This window comes from Homalodisca vitripennis, chromosome 5 (assembly GCF_021130785.1).
Source record: "Homalodisca vitripennis isolate AUS2020 chromosome 5, UT_GWSS_2.1, whole genome shotgun sequence".
In the NCBI taxonomy this organism is placed as follows: Eukaryota; Metazoa; Arthropoda; class Insecta; order Hemiptera; family Cicadellidae; genus Homalodisca; species Homalodisca vitripennis.
The window spans coordinates 59,817,878-59,836,781 of record NC_060211.1 but is presented as its reverse complement, the minus strand read 5'-3'; the positions used below and the strand labels follow the sequence as shown (position 1 = coordinate 59,836,781).

Genomic DNA, 18,904 nt, shown 5'->3' with positions numbered 1-18,904 from the left:
GACAGCAAGTTGACTAAAACCATAAGACCTAAGTTTATTTAATAGAATATTATGATTTACAGTATCAAAGGCTCTGGATAAGTCATAAGATCTGAACTTGACAGATTTTTTTAGTTCCAAACCATCAAAGCAATCATTTATGAAGGACTGGACTGCGCCAACGGTACACCGCTCAGCTCGAAACCCAAATTGACAAGTGCTGAGTAAATTATTGGTTTCGAGATAGCAAACCAACTGCTTATGAACTAGCCGCTCCAACACCTTTGACACTGCTGTAACAATAGTTATAGGCCTATAATTACAAGTTTGGTCCTTTGGACCCCTCTTATGTACTGGAATCACTTTGTTTATCTTTAGTACATCAGGAAAAATACCTGTCCTAACACTTTCATTATATAAATAAGTTAGAATTTCACAGATTGAGTTGGCAGCCATTTTCAGAATAGGAGCACTTATACCATAACAATCGAGACATGTGCTATTACTTAAACTAAGTATAGCTGCATGAACATCTTCCACTTTAAATTCATTCAGGCAAAAGCTTACTGTAGAGTTCCACTGAGCACAGTGCTTACCAAGGTAGAAAGAATAGTCATTATTGCTAGGTGGAATACTTTTGCAAGTCTCCAAAACTGAGCCAACAAAATATGAATTAAAACTATCAGGTTCCAGTACATGAGATGAGTTAGATGACATACTATTAGCCCTGACTGATTTATTAATAATGCTCCAAGCAGCTTTACTTTTGTTTGTTGCTTTATCAAGTAAAGTGTTATTAAAGTCAAGCTTTGCTTTTTTTATTTCATTTCTGTAAACATTTTTAAGATTTCTATATTTATTTCTAATATCAATATTTTTCTCATTGCTTGTGTTTTTTATAATATAATAAAGTCTATCAAGCTCCTGCTTTGTCTTATTTAGACCTTCATGATACCAGGCAACATTTACTTGTTTAGATTTAGATTTCTTATTTTTTAAAGGCATAGCACAGTTCAGAGCCAATAAGAACTTTTCTAAAAATAACTTAAACTTAAGGTTAACATTTGACTTAATAACATAAATATCATTCCAATTAGTGAGACCTAGGTAAGACGCAAAAAGTGAGGAGCCCAAAGTAGAAATGGGTCTAACAATAAACATTTGTGGTATAATCCTAGACATTACATTGTCTAAAGTAGCTTTGAAGAGGATGGCCATATGGTCTGAAGCACCAGTGTGAATGACTGAAGATTTTCCCTTATCTTGATGAATAGTCGTCAGCAGATTATCAATACAACTACCCTTTGTTGCATCTCCTCCAAGGGTAGGTCTTGTAACTTCAGCAACAGTAATATTTAGTCCAAAACTGTCAATGAGGTTGAATAGTACTTTGGCCTCTGAGTCATTTTTGTTAAGAAAATTGACATTGAAGTCACCCACAAAGACTATATTACATTTATTATAATGCAGGAAGGACAGAATGTCATATAACTTATCATAGAATAGTGATAAGTTACCTGCTGGAGATCTATAGAAGTTACCACTAGAGTTTTCCAAGTTGGCAGCATTATTGCTGCTAATTCACAAACAAGTTCCTCCGAGAAACAAGACAATTTATCATAAAAAACAAATTCAGTTCCTTCCTTAACACAGATAAGCACACCCCCATGAATATGTTTTTCTCTTGCGAAAAAGTCAGCGATAACATAGCCAGGTATCACTAAATTGTTTATATCAGTTGAGGACAACCAGTGTTCTGCAATACACAGTACATCTGTCTTATATTGACTATTTAAAATATCGATGAGAGGGAGTTTGTTTAGTATACTACACACATTCCAGAACATCAAATTAAAGTTAGGCTGTTCTTCTAAATAACCTGTACATGTTATGGATGGTGATTTGAGGCGGTTACTGTTAAGTTTTCCGAAGGTGCTAATAAAGGTTGTATTAATTCCAGTTCCTCTGTAGAGTCAGCACACCCAGGCGGTAGTGGTTGCTTGGTACTCTCCGCGGCCTTGCAGATTTCCTGCACCAGCCAAATCTTTCCTATTTGATTTAGGTGCATACCATGCCTTGTATGTAATCCTCTACTTGCCTGACTAGCCCTTACCAGAGTCACATTGCTGACATTATTACTAATACTTAGCAGCTCATTGTTAGTTCTTTTAATTTCTAAATTTACGCACGACCAGTCAGGTAGATCGTACCTAAGAGGCAGGTCAACCAAGATAATTTGTTTTCCACTCATACTGTTTATAGTATTTGTGATGATGTCAATTGCTGTGTTGGCCTCATTTCTAGATACATCATTTGAGCCGCAAGCAATAACCATGGTGCTATTTTCCTCTAACTTTCCTTCATTTAAATTGATTTCATTCAAAATCTGTTGAGCACGGCCACCAGGTTGTATAAAACTGTACGATTCCAGATCTGATGATTTTTTATTAATGTACCATGCTAGGTCTCTACCATGGCTGTCAGTGCACAAAAACATTGTACGTTTCTTCTTATTCTTTTTTCTAACAACTTCCTTGTCCATAGCTTTACTAGTAGACTCACTGTCATCTTCAGCCGCTAGAGGGCCAAATGGGTTGGGAGTTACAAAGTTTGGTGTAGGAACCTGTATTTGAGAATTGCTACAATTTCTAGAATTCTTTTGTTTTGTTTTATTAATAGTAAATATCTGTTCCCCAGTGTAGCGAGCCTGGTTAGTTGAGAGGTCATTATTTTTAGTATTAACTGCACATGTTGAGCTGCTATTATTAGGTGGGAAGCAGAGAAAGCAGGGCGGGTTTATGGTATCTTTACTTTTAATATGATTTGTTAAAGTTTCATTTTCCTTTTGCAAGATTTCAGATGCAGCTTCCAACGATTTTATTGAGTTTAACATTTTTGATAATTCATCTTTGTAGATACTGCAGGAAGTGCATTCATAATTTTTAAGTTTGTTTTTCTCTAAATCATAGAACTCTTTGTCATTCTCAGCTTGTAAGATTACTTCAGCAGTCAGTTTCTTTTCAAGAGATAACATTTTATCAACTGATTTTAATTTCTCTTGAACCTCAGTTTCCTTTACAGTGTAAATTTTAGTTAGATTTTTCACCTCTTCCTCCAAATACTTTACTTTATCTTCTAGCTCAAACACATATGCAGATTTCCTATTTTTTAAGTCATGTAACTCTTGCTTCAGACTTTCATTTTCCTGATGAAAAGTATTTTCTAATTCCGAGGCAATGGAAATTGAAAATTCAGGAATGCTATCATCCGGTGAGTCAGGAGTGCTATTTTGTACACAATTTGGGCACTTCCATACCTCCAGTTGCTCATCTGTCATATCCCTTACACTGGAGTAAGGCAGACCAAAACATCTAAGATGTATCCATTTTTGACAGATACCCGTACAATAAATTCCTCCTTGTCGTACACTTTTACCACATTTACATTTTTTATTCTGACCTTCCATCTCATCCAATTTGGTCAAATAAGCAACAACAATGCCACAGAGGCTACTCGGTTCACCCCAGTAAGCAATATATACTTAATAAAATAATATAATAAATAGCAATATTTAGTTCAATAAAACAAAACAATTTGTGTGTTGAACATTGATAAACTGATATAAATTGATATACTGTTGTTGAATATAACAGTAAAAACAATATAGTTGTTTTCAGTCAACAATATTTTCCATAGCAGTGCAAGATGTGATTATCAAGTTCTGATAATATCAGGTTGGGTATATGATCTTCCTTTCAATAGTAGTCCACAGATATCAAACTAAAACACTTAATCAAAACAGTACAAAGTTCAGTCTTGAAGGAAGACTGAGTGAGCTCTTATCTGAGAGGGCAAAGGTGAGCTCCTATATCAGAGTGCCAATCGTGATTAATATCTAAGAGAATGTTGTAATAACTTGAATTGAAAATTAGGTTTTCCTTTTTTTCTCTATTGATACTAAAATATGAATGAAACAGTACCTGTCATTGATGCACTATTACTTATTACCAACTTAACTGCAAACAAAAACTCACAAAACTGTTAAAAACCCTTCAAAATTTACATATTCAACAGAGCACAACCAAACATACTGCAGACTGTGTGCTGCTTAATAAAGGCTATATAAAAAAGTAAAAGTGTTTTATTTGCCTTTTGGTGACATTTGGTTTCTAAAACTATACCGTAAACACATTAATAGGTTTTTAGGGGTTATTAAAACCATTTAAGTAGATTTAGTGACTATTAATAAACAATAACCAAAGTGAGAAAAAATCTCACCACGCGAGCAACTACGCAACATTCCGATACGCGAGCGATCGCGGGTTAATTGTTTTTTAGAAACTTTAAAGATGCAACAATGAAAAGTTCCATTTATGGAGCAACTATGGTCAACTATGTGTTTTTATGTAGGAGTTATAGTTCCCATGCAACATATTTTTGAAGTTATGTCATATGACTCAGAGGTACTCAAATCAATTGAATTTGGCTCAGTGTCAGTGGCATCTCAGAAACATTCTGGTCCATCCATAAACTGGCTAGACTTTTCACTTATTAACTGGTTGATACACACTGTCTCTTATTGCAAAAAAAGTTTACCCAAGGACAACTCAAAGATCTCTTACTTTATATGCTGTATTATGACATCTGTAAAAAGCCCTAAGTATATTTCATAGTCAGTTGAATTGGTCTGCTGAGTTTTTAAACTGGGCGGGGATGTTCATAATTAAAACCTAAATGAACAACCAGTCCAGACCAATTCGGTTTGTATTGTGGTTTAAATAATTGTAATTTTACCCAAAATTAATATAACTAATGAACACAGGCCGACCATATTTACCACTTGAAGATTCGCCTTGTCCCTACCATGGCACTTATGTCTTATTACCTAATGTTGAAAATATTATCAAAAACATTACTCCCATTTTTTTGGGAAGATTTTGGTTTCCTAACATGTCTTTGTGAATGACATTAAAAAAGTTAATAAGAAAGTGAAAATAGACTAAACATATTTACTACATACACCTACTAGCCAAATTGAATTTTAACACTCACCATATCTATATTCTATCAAAATTATTTCCTTAACATTGACGAGATTAAATCAAAACATTCTATATTTTCTTAAGAAAAATATCTTCATGATTAATTAGGTGGAAGGTTTCAACATTTTAATTCATTTTAAACTACAACAGTATGTTTTTAATTTTTTTAGGAATGTTAAAATCTGATTTTTATTGCAACACTTACTTGAGAACAGTGTTAACAAGCATTAATGCCTGACTCTTTGTCAAGTTGACGAGACAAGGAACTGAGGTGGCGGCTGAAGTGTTAGATAACATCGATAACTGGACCATTATCAACTCTGCTTGCTGCATACTTGATACTGCACAGTTCATTTTCTTCGCCTAGAAAACCACATTATTTTAATAACTTATAAACATTGTACTGATTTGTTTATTTTAGTCTAGATTGTAGTTATATGGTAGGATAGTTATCCACCAAACAAAGAGATCAGATTGCAGATATCGAAACATAGTGTTACTGATTCTCTATACCACTGAGGGATTGAAAATGATCAGATAATCCTGTTTCCTTTACAATATTTCCATTGTCAAAAACAAACTTTCAACAAATTTCTCTTATAGTTACCTAGTCGGAATAATTCAAGAATTGGCCACAAAAGATAGCGCCACTGATGGGCTGTCACCACACATTATATGTAAGCAAAATGCATTGAGCGTCCACATTACATCAAAACAAATTGAACAGTCAAAATATTCTATATTTGTACCAATTGAAAGTCCAAACTTTTTCATATAATGATTTTGTTGAAGAAACAAAGAAAATGCTATTTTAACATGAAAATCTCGATACGGAAGGAAGAACAATCTTATCTTTACTAGATATGGATCATTCCTGTACTTCTTGAAAAAAGGACATTAAATTAAGATAGATAGACATATGGTATATTTTATGTCCACTGAGTATTTTGGAAACCACATTTTATATGAAATAAAACAAGGTATGAAACCATTACCTGCATGTAATGTTCTGTAGCATCAGTGTACTTGGACATTGCTGTCTGCAGGCAGGTGGTGTTGTGGGGGCAGACAATCAAATCTGTTACTCCTCCTACCACATCCCCCAATAGTAGTCTCCCTAGCTCAGCCCTAGCCTCATCCTCGTACAGAGCTCCTAGCTCACTGTACATGCTGAAGTGATGAGCCACCAATGAGAACAGCTCTTTGTCTCTCCGCACGAATTCCAATGTTGCCGACATCAGCTGCGGCTGCTGTAATCATAATGTTACATTCACTAAAATATTCATTGTGAATTCTGTTGCTACTACCAACAACCACTTGGACTAAAATCAGTCTTCTAGAAAATTTTCAATACAAGGTTTTTTTATGTTATTAACTCCACATTACAGGGTTATCTTTATATTGGAATAATGAATGGTTAACACTTAATAAGGGAAACAGACACAGAACTCCAAGAACCTTTCTGATATAACCTTGTCCATAAACTAAATAAAAATAATTTAAAAGTACAAAATCCCAAACCAATTAAAAGGTCAAACAATGATAAGAAGTTAGTAACATCCATCTCAAGAAAACTAAAAGATAATAACTGTATAATATAAAAGGCTGACAAAGGGAATATAGTAGTAATTATCAACAGCCAAACATATCAAGAAAAGGTTGAAGCATCCATTGACAGCAACAATCTTAAAAATCTAAAAAAGACCTAACCCAAGAATACACAAAACTAATAAATGCTACAATAACTAAATGCAAAAGTTTAACAAAATCAGAGCATACCAACTCAAAATGACAAATCCAAAAGCTCCTACACTATAACGTCAACCAAAGACTCATAAACTAGATATTCAAATTAGACCAGTAGTAAACTTTCGAAACTCTCCTACTTACAAGGTATGTACATTTTTAAATAACAAAATAACTCAAACATTCCAAAACAATTCAAATCCTAAAAGATAATCTAATTAAATACAGTAAACTTGAAATTAATGAAATTGATGATATCCCATGATTGAGAAAATAAACTGTTAATCAAAATTATTTTCAACACAGTAAGGACTTTTACAAAACAAGAAGATGGGTTGGCGGAATCTCCTCTTTCAGGCCTTCATGAATGATACTAATCCATTTAAAGATAAAATAATTTACTGGTTTAGATATGTTGATGATATCTTGTCTTTTCAACGGAGATGAAAACCAAGCAGAACCGTTTTTAACATTCCTCAATTCTATATCACCAACAATTAAGTTTTCAAAAAAAATCCAAAAAGTGAAAATTAACTTTCTTGATATAAGCATTTCTAATTTTAATATAAATCACTCATTTGAAATTTATAGAACAACAACCCAAACAGATCTTCTAATACCATCATCCTCTAACCATCAATGGAAACACAAATTAGCAACATTTCTCTCAATGATGAACAGAATGTTAAATATACCAATCAGTGATGAGAATAAAACTAAAGAAATGAGAATCATAAAATATCTAGCTGTCAAATTGGATACCAACCCCATATTGCAGACAAAATGATTAAGAAGAAAACAAGAAAAATCAATAAAAGCAACATAATACGACCTAATCCTAATAATAATGAAATTCAGAAATATATATGTGTACCTTTCAATACTAAAATAACCAAAGCTGTTCGAAAAACCATTCGAAATTCAAAATTTTCCATCAGTTACCAAACAAGAAATAATACATTTTAACTTATTGAAAACAAAGTTAACCAAAAAGATGACAAACAATAATTATACAAACAATCTGGAGTTTAAAAAATTAACTGCAGTGACTGTACGAGGGGTATCCAAAAAGTAAGTTTCAATTAATTATGAAAAAGTTAAAAAGACTCAAAAAATAACTGAAACACATTTATTCAACTTTTTACATCATACCTTATTTTTCTACATAGTTACCATTCCTTTCTAAGCACTCTTGGTATCTAGGAAGTAGTTTTTTTATTCCAGCATCACAAAATTCACCCGCCAAATTTTTAAGCCAAGTATCCACCTCATTTTGAAGGTCATCGCTGTTGGCAAATCGCCGACCGCCAAGGTGTCTTTTCAGCTCCGGAAACAGATGAAAATCGCTAGGCGCAAGATCTGGTGAGTATGGAGGATGACCAAAAACATCCCACTTAAATTTCCTCAAAAGTTCCATTGTTTCACGAGCAGCGTGTGGTCGGGCGTTATCTTGAATAAGCAGAACCGTGCGCGACAAAAGTCCGCGCCGTTTATTCTGTATTGCCTGCCGAAGTCTGGTGAGAACTTCACAATACCTTTCTGCATTTATGGTTTCGCCACGAGGAAGATAGTCAATCAATAACACTCCACGGCAGTCCCAAAAAACTGTAGCCATTACCTTTCCTGCCGACTCAAAAACTTTGGCTTTTTGAGGAGCTGCCTCTCCTTTTTTTTTGCCACACCATACTCTGGCGTTTGGTCTCTGGAGTTGAGTGGTGAATCCATGTTTCATCACCAGTGACTATTCTACTGAAAAGGTTTTCATCTTCACCGTCAAACAATCGCAAGAAAGACTGGGCAGCAGCCATTCGTTGTTGTTTATGGGCATTGCTCAATAAGCAAGGCACCAATCTTGCACACACTTTTGCAAGCTGAAGATCTTCTGTCATGATATTGTGCACAGATGATGACCGGCTAACTTCAACACTTGACGGCAGTTTATCCATAATTTCATCGAGAGTCACTCGCTTATCATTGTCAATAACTGCTCGTACAGCATTAATGACGTCAGGTTGCCGAGAATTGGCCGGTCGGCCACTACGCTCATCGTCATGAACATTTTCTCTTCCTTCCAAAAACATTGCACGCCAACGACGGACCATCTGAACGGACATAACATATTCACCATACACTTGACACAACTGACGATGAATTTCAATGGCAGTTTCATTTTTGGCGGTCAAGAAACGAATAACACTACGGACTTCGCAACTGGCGGCAGAACGCAGTGGAGTCTCCATGATGTTTGGGCAGCAACTGACTGAGAAGCGTGACAATGGGCCAGTGACCGGCGCACCTGTTGCCAACCGAACCGCGCTACATATCCCCGCCCACAGCTGCACGCTGTGTTACGTACGCGTCTTTTTACAGAACAGGGAAACTTACTTTTTGGATACCCCTCGTAAAAACTATTACATTGGACAAACTGGCAGAGATTTTATTACAAGGTTTAAAGAACATATGAAAGCTTTGAAAACAAATAAAATGTCAATAAAATCAAATTTTACTGAATCTTTATTAAATACTGACCACAACTACACAAATATTGAAAAGAACATGGAAATGTTGGATATCGAAAGGAAAGGAGAAAAATTAAACACAAAAGAAGAATTACATATCTATCTAAATTATAACAAAGATCCTTACAACATTTTAAATAGCAATCTAAAAAATAAGTTATATATACAAGGGGTATTAGAAAAATAAGGTTCCCTATGCCGCCGAGACAGAATGCGATATGTTGGGAGAAATCTGGCAACACTGTCTTACTCATAAGCTGCCCCTCTCTCTATCCATACCACTTGCGCCTCGCTACGTCCAACAGTGCCGGCCTAGCTGCCTTCGAAGATGGAGCTCCCTATCGTTATTACTACCAGATGCGAAATTCGTGCTGTGATACGTTTTTTAAATGCAAAACAGATTTCACCTATTGAAATTCATCGTCAGTTAATCGAAGTTTATGGGGAAAACTGCTTATCTGTTCAACACGTTCGGAAATGGTATAGAGAATTCAGTGAAGGCCGCATGGAAATTCACGATGAAAACCGAAGTGGACGGCGTTCAGTTTTGTCTTCTAGGGACAGGAAGGGCCTGCTTTTTATCGACTTTTTGCCTCATGGAACAACAGTAAACTCTGACAGATATTGCGACACATTAAGAAAACTGAGATGCGCGATCCAGAACCGCCGGAGAGGAAGATTGTCCAGTGGTGTGAGGCTTCTCCATGAAAACGCACGACCTCATGTCTCACGTCAAACTCAAGAACTGCTGACAAATTTTGGCTGGACTATTGTGCCCCATCTCCCCTACAGCCCAGACCTAGCCCAAAGTGATTATCACCAAAATTAAAGGAACAATTGGGTGGCCAACGCTTCAGTACCGATGATGAAGTCAAGGAAGAGGTTACTCAATTCTTCAAACGATTGGCGGCAGAATTCTACAACATGGGGATAGAAAAGTTGGAGCATCGTCTACAAAAGTGTTTGGACAGAAACAGTGATTATGTGGAAAAATAGCTTAACTTTTAAGTTTTAAATTTATGTATATCACTAAGTAGAAATATAGAGCTGACTATTTAAAAAAATCATGGGAACCTTATTTTTCTAATACCCCTCGTAGTAAGAATTACTAGAGCTGTTTGTTTCTTCTTATAAATTAAGTCTATTCTGAATGAGGCACAAATTCTCTGAGCCGCAATATTGTGAATAACACATTAACCTAGCTGTTGGTTGAAGCCCATAGAACATCTCGCTGGCAATTAAAATGGCCAAAATTACAGCATTTTATTGATATCATTGTAGTTTTAGTTAGAAGCAAAGTAACTGATTTTGGTTTTCACCTTCTTCTTCTTTAATGAGAAGAAGAGTTACCCTTACAATTAACAATTGTAAATATATAACAAATTTTGCAAATAAATAACACTAATCATAAATAATATATATAGAATAATATATATAAATAATCAATAATAATAAAATAATATAAAAAAATATATAGCCTATATAGGTTGAATCTAATTTACCTTATCTAACCCTTTTCCAAGTAAATACTCAAACTGGTCATTGTCTCTTAGTATTTGAAAGATATAATTCATCTCATTGTAGCGGCCAATTCCAGTTAACAGGCGTACCTGAAAAAAAATTATTTAGAATTTTATTTTACAGGGACTGCAAATAAAGACTGTTTTTTATTGCTTGGATTGTAATCAAAATGTAGTGAACATAAATATTTATTTTACAATTTTACCAAAATATTTTCATTATATTATTTTTTTCTAAATCCAGCTGATATAACTGTTATCCAAAATCCAGTTATAGCTATATTGATCTAATAGCATAACAAATGATTATTTTGTCTGTCTATGAGACAAAGGTTTAATGCAATTCATCTATACAAGCACTAAAAATCATGATCGTGGCGCGTTACAGTGCTGCCAAATATCAGAGTCACGATCATGATGCATTAGCATTGAAGCAAGAATTGTTATAGTGCCATTATTAAAGCATCAATTGATATGTTTAGCATACCAAATTAAAGAAAAAGAATTCCCTATATATCACACACACAAACACGTACTTGCGTGTGAATGTGCATGCACGTTCACGCATACACATATATCATTAACCCTTTCAGGGCCAGGAGCAAATGAAATGTTGTAAATTTTTTGACATCTCATATCCCCTTGTGATTAGTCAAAAGTGCCAGGCTAAAATTGGCAATTTTGCAGTCTCTTAGATTAAAATTTATAAGTTTTCATAAAAATTAGAGAATGACCTAAAAGTTGCACCAAATTACTCGTATAGATATATACTATCAACAACAAAATATATAGATGTAGTTTTAAATAATTTAAAATTTAAAAAAATGTTTTAATAGATTACATACAAAAAATTTATTTTTTATTTTATTTATGCAAATAACTAAAAAAGGAAAAATAATTTTACTGTGGGAAGCTACTTTATTATATTATACATTTAGAAAGGAACAACCATACAAAATTTTATGTTATTTCTCTCATAAATAAATTTTTTATGACACATTTTGTATAAATACGCATAATTGTACTTCGCAACATTTTATAAGTGTTAAAGCAACTGACTCTTACATTGCAAGAAACTTAAAATAAATATTCACATTATGGATGTAAATAGTGTAGTATAATTTTTTTTTTTTTTTGAGCCAATCATCCAAACACTTTACAATACACACACTTTTACACTTTTGTTCAATATTAAATAGGGCATTTTTTATTTATTACATTTATTTATGTTTTTGACTAAAACAAACAAATGTGAATAAAAATACTCCATTGCACTTTCTTCAAGTTTTTCAAGACTACAGGTGACTAAAACTATGATAAGTTTTAATAATATAATTTTGGTATTGTTTAGTTTTTTCTTAACCCTACAGCAGGCATGAAAAGAATTAGGTCCGTCTGATTTGGCAACAACCAATATTCATTACCAAAGTATATATGTACAGTAATTTTAATTTTAGGAATTTAAGGTTATATAAATAATTTTTATTTGATACATTCTGGCATACCATTGATTTGTATACTCATAAAAAAGCCCGAAAGGGGCTATTTCTCTATCTGGTTGTATTTAAATGTTCAGTTAAAGTACTAAATGTTGTATTTTTTAAATTTACACTTTATATCACAAAAAAATCAAGTAAAAATCAGGTGATTTATTTTATGAGTAAGCTTTAAACGTAGAATAAAATAAGGTATAAAACAATGGTTTTTTTTTTACAGTATTATATCTTTACTTTATACAGTGCAAATCGTTAAGTTGGACCCTTTTTATGTTGAATCTCTAGTTAACCCGGATCAGTTCAGGAAAATATTAGCTTTTTGTTGTCCGCACAGACTGCCGAGCGAGGGGCATGTTTATCGTAGACTGTTCATAGAACTCGATGAGTCAGCCAGACGCAAAGGATGAAGGGGGTAATAGCCTATCTACTCAGTTCAAGTCACCACTTGCTACGGTGTACGTGTCCCAATTCTTTTCACTGAAATATTGCGTCAGTTCAGTTTGTGTGTGACTCCAATTATAACGCCAGTAGCTTTTCTTTTCTCTGTTCTATGTTTACAATTCTTGTGTGGTAAGTTCTGTGTTTTTAAACAATGACAAAAAAATGCAAAAAGTTTGTAACAATAGAAAAACCGCTCAAAGCTCTGGGACGAATTGATAAAAGTAAGCCATCAAAATTAATTGCAGCTGATTGTGGAGTTGGAACTTCTACAGTCTTAGACTCGAACAAAAATGAGAAAAACATACAAGAGTATTGTTTTCAAATTATGTATAAAGAAAGTTTGGATAATCAATACAAAGTAGAGAAAAGTAAAAATGAATTGCTGGATGAAGCATTGTTTGTTTTATTTTCTGTAGAAAGGGAACAGGGTTTACCATTGCCACATCCCACTGTACAGCAAAAGGCTCTTAGTTTGAATAAACTTCTGTCAGGTGGTGATCGAAATTGTATTGCTCGTCAAGTCTGGCTCGAAAGGTGGAAACAAAGTCATGGTATTCACCAACTTACTGTAACTGGCATAAGCTATCTGGCAATATTGAAGAAGCCAATAAATTCAAGAAAGAGTTTGAAGATTTTGTTAAGAAAGAGAATTCATCAGCAGATCATTTTTAATAATGCTGATTTGATCGGTTTATTTTCTTGTATGTTACTAAGCAAAACATTGGCTATAAAAATTGATGAGTCAGCAAAAGTCTTAAAAAAGGCAAGGCTCACATTCCCATAATGGCTTGTAGCGATGCCTCAGACAACCATTAATTTCTGCTACTTTTAATAGGAAAATAAAAAAACCCTAGAGCACTAAAGAATGTAGTTATTACCAGTAATGTATCAATCTCAAAAGAGTGCATGGATAGACAACATGATTTTTAAAGACTTTTTAGTGAGATTTTTTAGTGTTTTGTTCCTGGTGTCATGATAATATATTTAAAGGAGTGTGGCTTGCCTGTCAAGAGCTGTTCTATTTATTTGACAATGCCTCTATTCACCCGGCTGCTGAATCACTTGTTAAAGGGGGTTTCATAATTAAATATTTACCGCCTAATGTAACTGCGCTGATTCCGCCAATGGACCAAAGTGTTTTAGAAACCATCAAGTGTGTCTACAGACAGCACATGTTAGGCCAGCTAACTGAAGGAAAAGAACAGGGTGAGGTGGTCATTCTATAATAATTTAATACCAAACAGTTCTGTACATGGTCTTTGAGTCATAGGAACAACTTGGCAGAAGCACGATCATAAAGTCATGGAAGAAGCTATGGCCTAATCTGTGTGACTTGCCAGAGAACCAGATTGAACCTGTGAAGAGAGAAACTGACAACGGAATACAGCCTTAGGAGTCATTAGGGATGTTTAAAAACACTGATGGATGCTCAGAGGTTGACAATAATGATATTGAAAGTCGGTTGGAAGCTGAAAACTTACACATGTTTTAAATTGAATTAAATCGACCCATATGATATGTCAGCAGCACCTGAATGTACTGCTAAAATCAAAATCAATCTACTTTATTAAATAATTTTTTACTTAGGAATTGAAATTTACAATTTCTTAATGGGAATTTAACCTGTTTAATAGGTAATTGATTTAATCAGATTTATTCTCAATCAAATGTAAAAGGCATATTGTACTTATGAATAAAAATTTATTTAATCAAACATCTATTCCCTTTCTGTGTACTTTATTTACACCATTTTGTTTAGAATAAAATGTTATACAAGTGTTATTAAAAGTTTTGATATTAATAGCACACTTGCTCTAAGTCCTTGTTCATGAAACTTTATATATTAACAATTAACTTGACTGCTTATTATATATTAAAACTAATCGAGATACTTTTTCTACACATAATTCTATCCATAGACATTTCACTAGAAAAAATAATTTTCTTCAAGTAAATCAGTGTAGTTTTTAAACCACTATCAACAGTTTTTGTGAGATTAGTATAAAGTTGTATAGTGTTACCAAATCATTAAGGTCAGTACACGTTAAATGTATTTTAATACAAAAAAATAAAATGTATATTATGAGATTTATCTATTTACAATATTAAAGAAACTTATGCCTTTATGTAAACCAATAACGAGTTTTAAAAACGGTTTTATAACATGTAAGCACAATTGTAAAATTTTATACTCTTACATTTTTTTACATTTATTAAGCCTTATGTAATACTATTATGAGTACATTCCTCTGTATACTATATGTATAAATTACGAACAAATAATAATTTGATTTGATTTGAAAGTTTAACAGCATATTCTAGCAAGAATGTCATCATAGTTAAACATAGTGACTATGGTGGACTGTACTTACTACTATTCTGGCTGTCCTAACACATGTCTTGTGCTGCAGTAAATGTGTTACATCCCTCTAAAGCAGTTTTTTTTTTTAAAGATCAACATTACAAATAAATACATTGAAGGAAAAATGTTATCAATGTCAAGTACACACCATAAGAGGCCATTGGCAGCAATCTAACAGACGGTTGACCAGAGACCTCGAGATATTCAGCACAGAGGTGATACCCTCCATGTGGCACACTCTGGTGTAGGAGCTGTGTGCTAGGATCAGGCCCTCCACCACTACAGAATAACATAACTACATGTATTTACTTGTTCATACCACACTGACATTATATTGTTAGGTCTAATGACATCAAGGTGAAGCAGTGCAAGTGCACATGACTGTGACTGATTATATCACATGCTCGCTATTTATTATTACAATATGTTAAAAGTTTCAATAAATACAAATTTTTATTTAAACTAGTAGTAATTCAAAAGTAACTGGTAAAAATAAATGAGTTCTCTCAAAGTAGTTTGGTTTTTTATTATATCTACCTTAAATGTCAGTTAAATCAAATCAGTTGTTTTGTTCAGCTGACAGGGATTCTCACCGATTGCTCGTTATTGAACGTCAGTAAAATGTGCTATATTAACATTTGCTGGCAGTGAAAACTACCTTTATAATGTTTTCTATAAATATGAACCCTCACGAGGACCTGCACGTGCTGCAAGGTAGTCTACATAGTCTGTAACACTACAGGCTAAGCTCAGGGAGTATTGACAGTGAAAACACTGAGTGTAATTGAATTTCAGTCACCAGCCAAACTGTGATGTCGATGATGTCTTAACATATTAATTTCAAAAATTTGTTTTTCATATTCTTCAATATAATTAACAATTATAATACTAAATGAATACAATTACTTAAAACAATTGTATTCTCTACCTAAAGCTGGCCTTGAACATGCCAATCAAGATTTTTAAATTGATCAGCGCATTTTGTAAGATCTTCGGGCCAAAGAGGGGGCACTGCAATATTTTTAAGATCCAGATGGCTGGGCGAGGAGGTGACTTTTTTTAACAGAACTGTCTAGTCAATATATCTGTGAAGTAGCTGCTGTATTTATAAAGGAGATTAACCTAGTTTGTATCGAAATATATAGAGTACCTGACGGTCAGAACTTTGACAATTTTATTGAGCACATGTATGAATTGTTGAGTAATTTTATGAATAGTAATAAGAATAAGGCATCAATTATGCTGTTGTGGCGATTTTAATATTGATATTTAGTCAATGACTCTAGGAAAGCTAAGTTTTTAGATTTACTTTTAGGTTTTAACCTTTGGACAACCATTTCTGATGTAACTAGGCCTAGTACGAATTTTGTGGATGGCGGATCATGTATTGACAACATTGCCACCACTGTACATTTTTGACAGAATTGAGAATGCTGCAGTGGAGCCTATGGTTATGTCAGACCATCATGCGATTGTTCTAAAATGCAAATTGTTACCAAGGAAAGATAACGTTACCAGTCATGTAAATAGTAGGCTAACCAATGTAAATAGTTCTAAGCAAAAAGATTTTAAAATTGTCAGAACAATTGATTATATCAATTCATTGTATTTTGTCACTCTAATTAGTAAAATTAACTGGTTGCTTCTGTATGAGTTAAATAGCATAGATGATTAAATTTGACTATTTTTTAAATAAATTTATGAACATTGTGAATATTGCTTTTCCTATTAAGTATGTACCAGCTGTTAGGGATTATTGTAAACTTCCCTCTTGGTATAATACAGACCTCAAAGAACTTAAGGAAAGTTGTTTATATATGTATGCTCAGTATAAGTCTACAGGCATAACCTACTTTAAAGAATGTTATATGAAATTAAAGAAGAAATATAAAAGCGATGTTAGAAGTTGTAAGCTACGTTTTAATTGTGAGAGGGTGTCATCTGCTAAAAATAAACCTAAAATTATGTGGTCTATTATTAATGAAAATATAAGTAATAGTGATAGGTCTAAAAGTACAGAAGTTTGGAAGTAGTCTAACAGCTTGTGATTTCAATAACTTTTTTGTGAATAGTGTAAATGATCTCATTGCTAATGTGCCTTTTTCTAGTCAGTCTATGTCATACTATTTAAGTAAGTTAAGTTGTAATGTGTCTAACTGTGAATTTAGTATTACTGAAGTAAAGGTTGAACAGATGTATGATGCTATTAATTTGTTAAGTAATAGTTCATGTCTGGATGTGTATGGTTTTAATTCTGAGCTGTTGAAACTTGCTGCACCTTTTATTGCCGAAGCTCTAGCCTATCTCTTGAATCTTTGTATTAATAATGGTACATTTTCCAAGGTGCCTTAAGCTGGCAAAGGTTATACCACTGTATAAAAAAGGTTCACGGAAAGAACATAAGAGTTTTAGACCTGTCTCGATAATTCCAATTGTTTCAAAAAGTGTTTGAGTGTGGTAATAATAAATAGGCAAGTAATTCAGTATTTTGAAAGTAACCTATTGTTATCAGATAGTCAGTTTGGTTTTAGGCCTAAGAGAGGAACACTAAATGCTATTGTAAAATTTATGAAGAACTGTATTTTATGGTGTAGATGATAATAAAAAAGTGGTCATAGGCAAGTTCTTCGACATGTCTAAAGCCTTCGACACGGTAAATCATGAAATTTTGTTAGATAAACTTAAGTATTATGGTTTTGATGATCTGTCTTTACAATTTTTTAAATCATATCTCAAAGAGAGATATCAAATGGTTGCTTTTAATGGAAGCTCTTCTCAATACAATGCAGTTACAGCAGGGGTTCCACAAGGATCCATTTTGGGACCTGTATTATTTATAATTTATGTAAATGACCTGCCAGCCTCCATAAATAACAATGTGACAAGATCATACATGTTTGCAGACGACCTAGCAATCTTACTGAATGGTAAAAATCTTAATGTAGTAAATGATTCTCTATTAGTCGCTAACTCAATTGTGAATGATTGGTGTGCGGCGAACGGTCCTCTGTGTAAACATGAGAATACTCAGGAGATTAATTTTAGTTTGCAACATAAACCTAACCATGATAATGTAAAGTTTCTAGGTGTTCACCTCCAAGAGAATCTGAAATGGAACAGACATATAGAGGTTTTATGTAAAAAATTAGCAAAAGGCATTTTTATATTTTTATGTTGTTAAGATTGAGATTAATTGTAAATATTGAAACATTAACTGCAGTATACTATGCAACACATCCAGAGTCATTTGTCCTATGGAGTTATTGTATGGGCAATGATCCTAACACCAAAAGACTTTTGATATTGCAGAAGAGAGCTATTAGGATAATGTGTAATGTAAACAATAGAACCCATTGCAAACCTTTGTTTAGGACAATTAGAGGTGTTGACTGTGCCTTCTATATTTGTTCTGGATGTATTACTGTATGTTAAAAATAACTTGCAGACAATAACAGTAAATAGCTCCATACATAATTACTTTACTAGAAATTGTTCTAATCTTAGAGTAAACTACTGTACCTACCAATGTACCAAAAATAGTTTTGTAGAGATAGGTATTAAAATTTATAACATGTTACCAAATCATATTAAATGTCTAGATTTTATTAGGTTTAAGAAATGCTTAAAAAAATATCTTAGTAAATCTAGCAGCATACAGTTTAGATGAAGTTATAGATCATATTGAAGCTAACATAGTCTAGTTATGAATATTTTACTTTTTATAATACAATTTGTTTTGTATGAGATGACGATGCCATGCATACCACATTTGTAACGGCAATAAAAATTCTGATTCTGA

General features: G+C 33.3%; 1 protein-coding gene across 1 annotated transcript in view; it reads right to left on the bottom strand.

Annotated features, from left to right (window-relative positions):
• Positions 1-18,904, bottom strand: part of LOC124362277 (spatacsin) — a 37,787-nt gene that overhangs the window by 9,865 nt on the left and 9,018 nt on the right. The window contains exons 6-9 of the mRNA XM_046816634.1: positions 15,254-15,384; positions 10,789-10,896; positions 6,017-6,271; positions 5,227-5,384 (exon numbers count right to left, since the gene is read on the bottom strand). Coding sequence (XP_046672590.1) covers positions 5,227-5,384; positions 6,017-6,271; positions 10,789-10,896; positions 15,254-15,384 — 652 coding nt within the window. The remainder of the gene's footprint in view (positions 1-5,226; positions 5,385-6,016; positions 6,272-10,788; positions 10,897-15,253; positions 15,385-18,904) is intronic.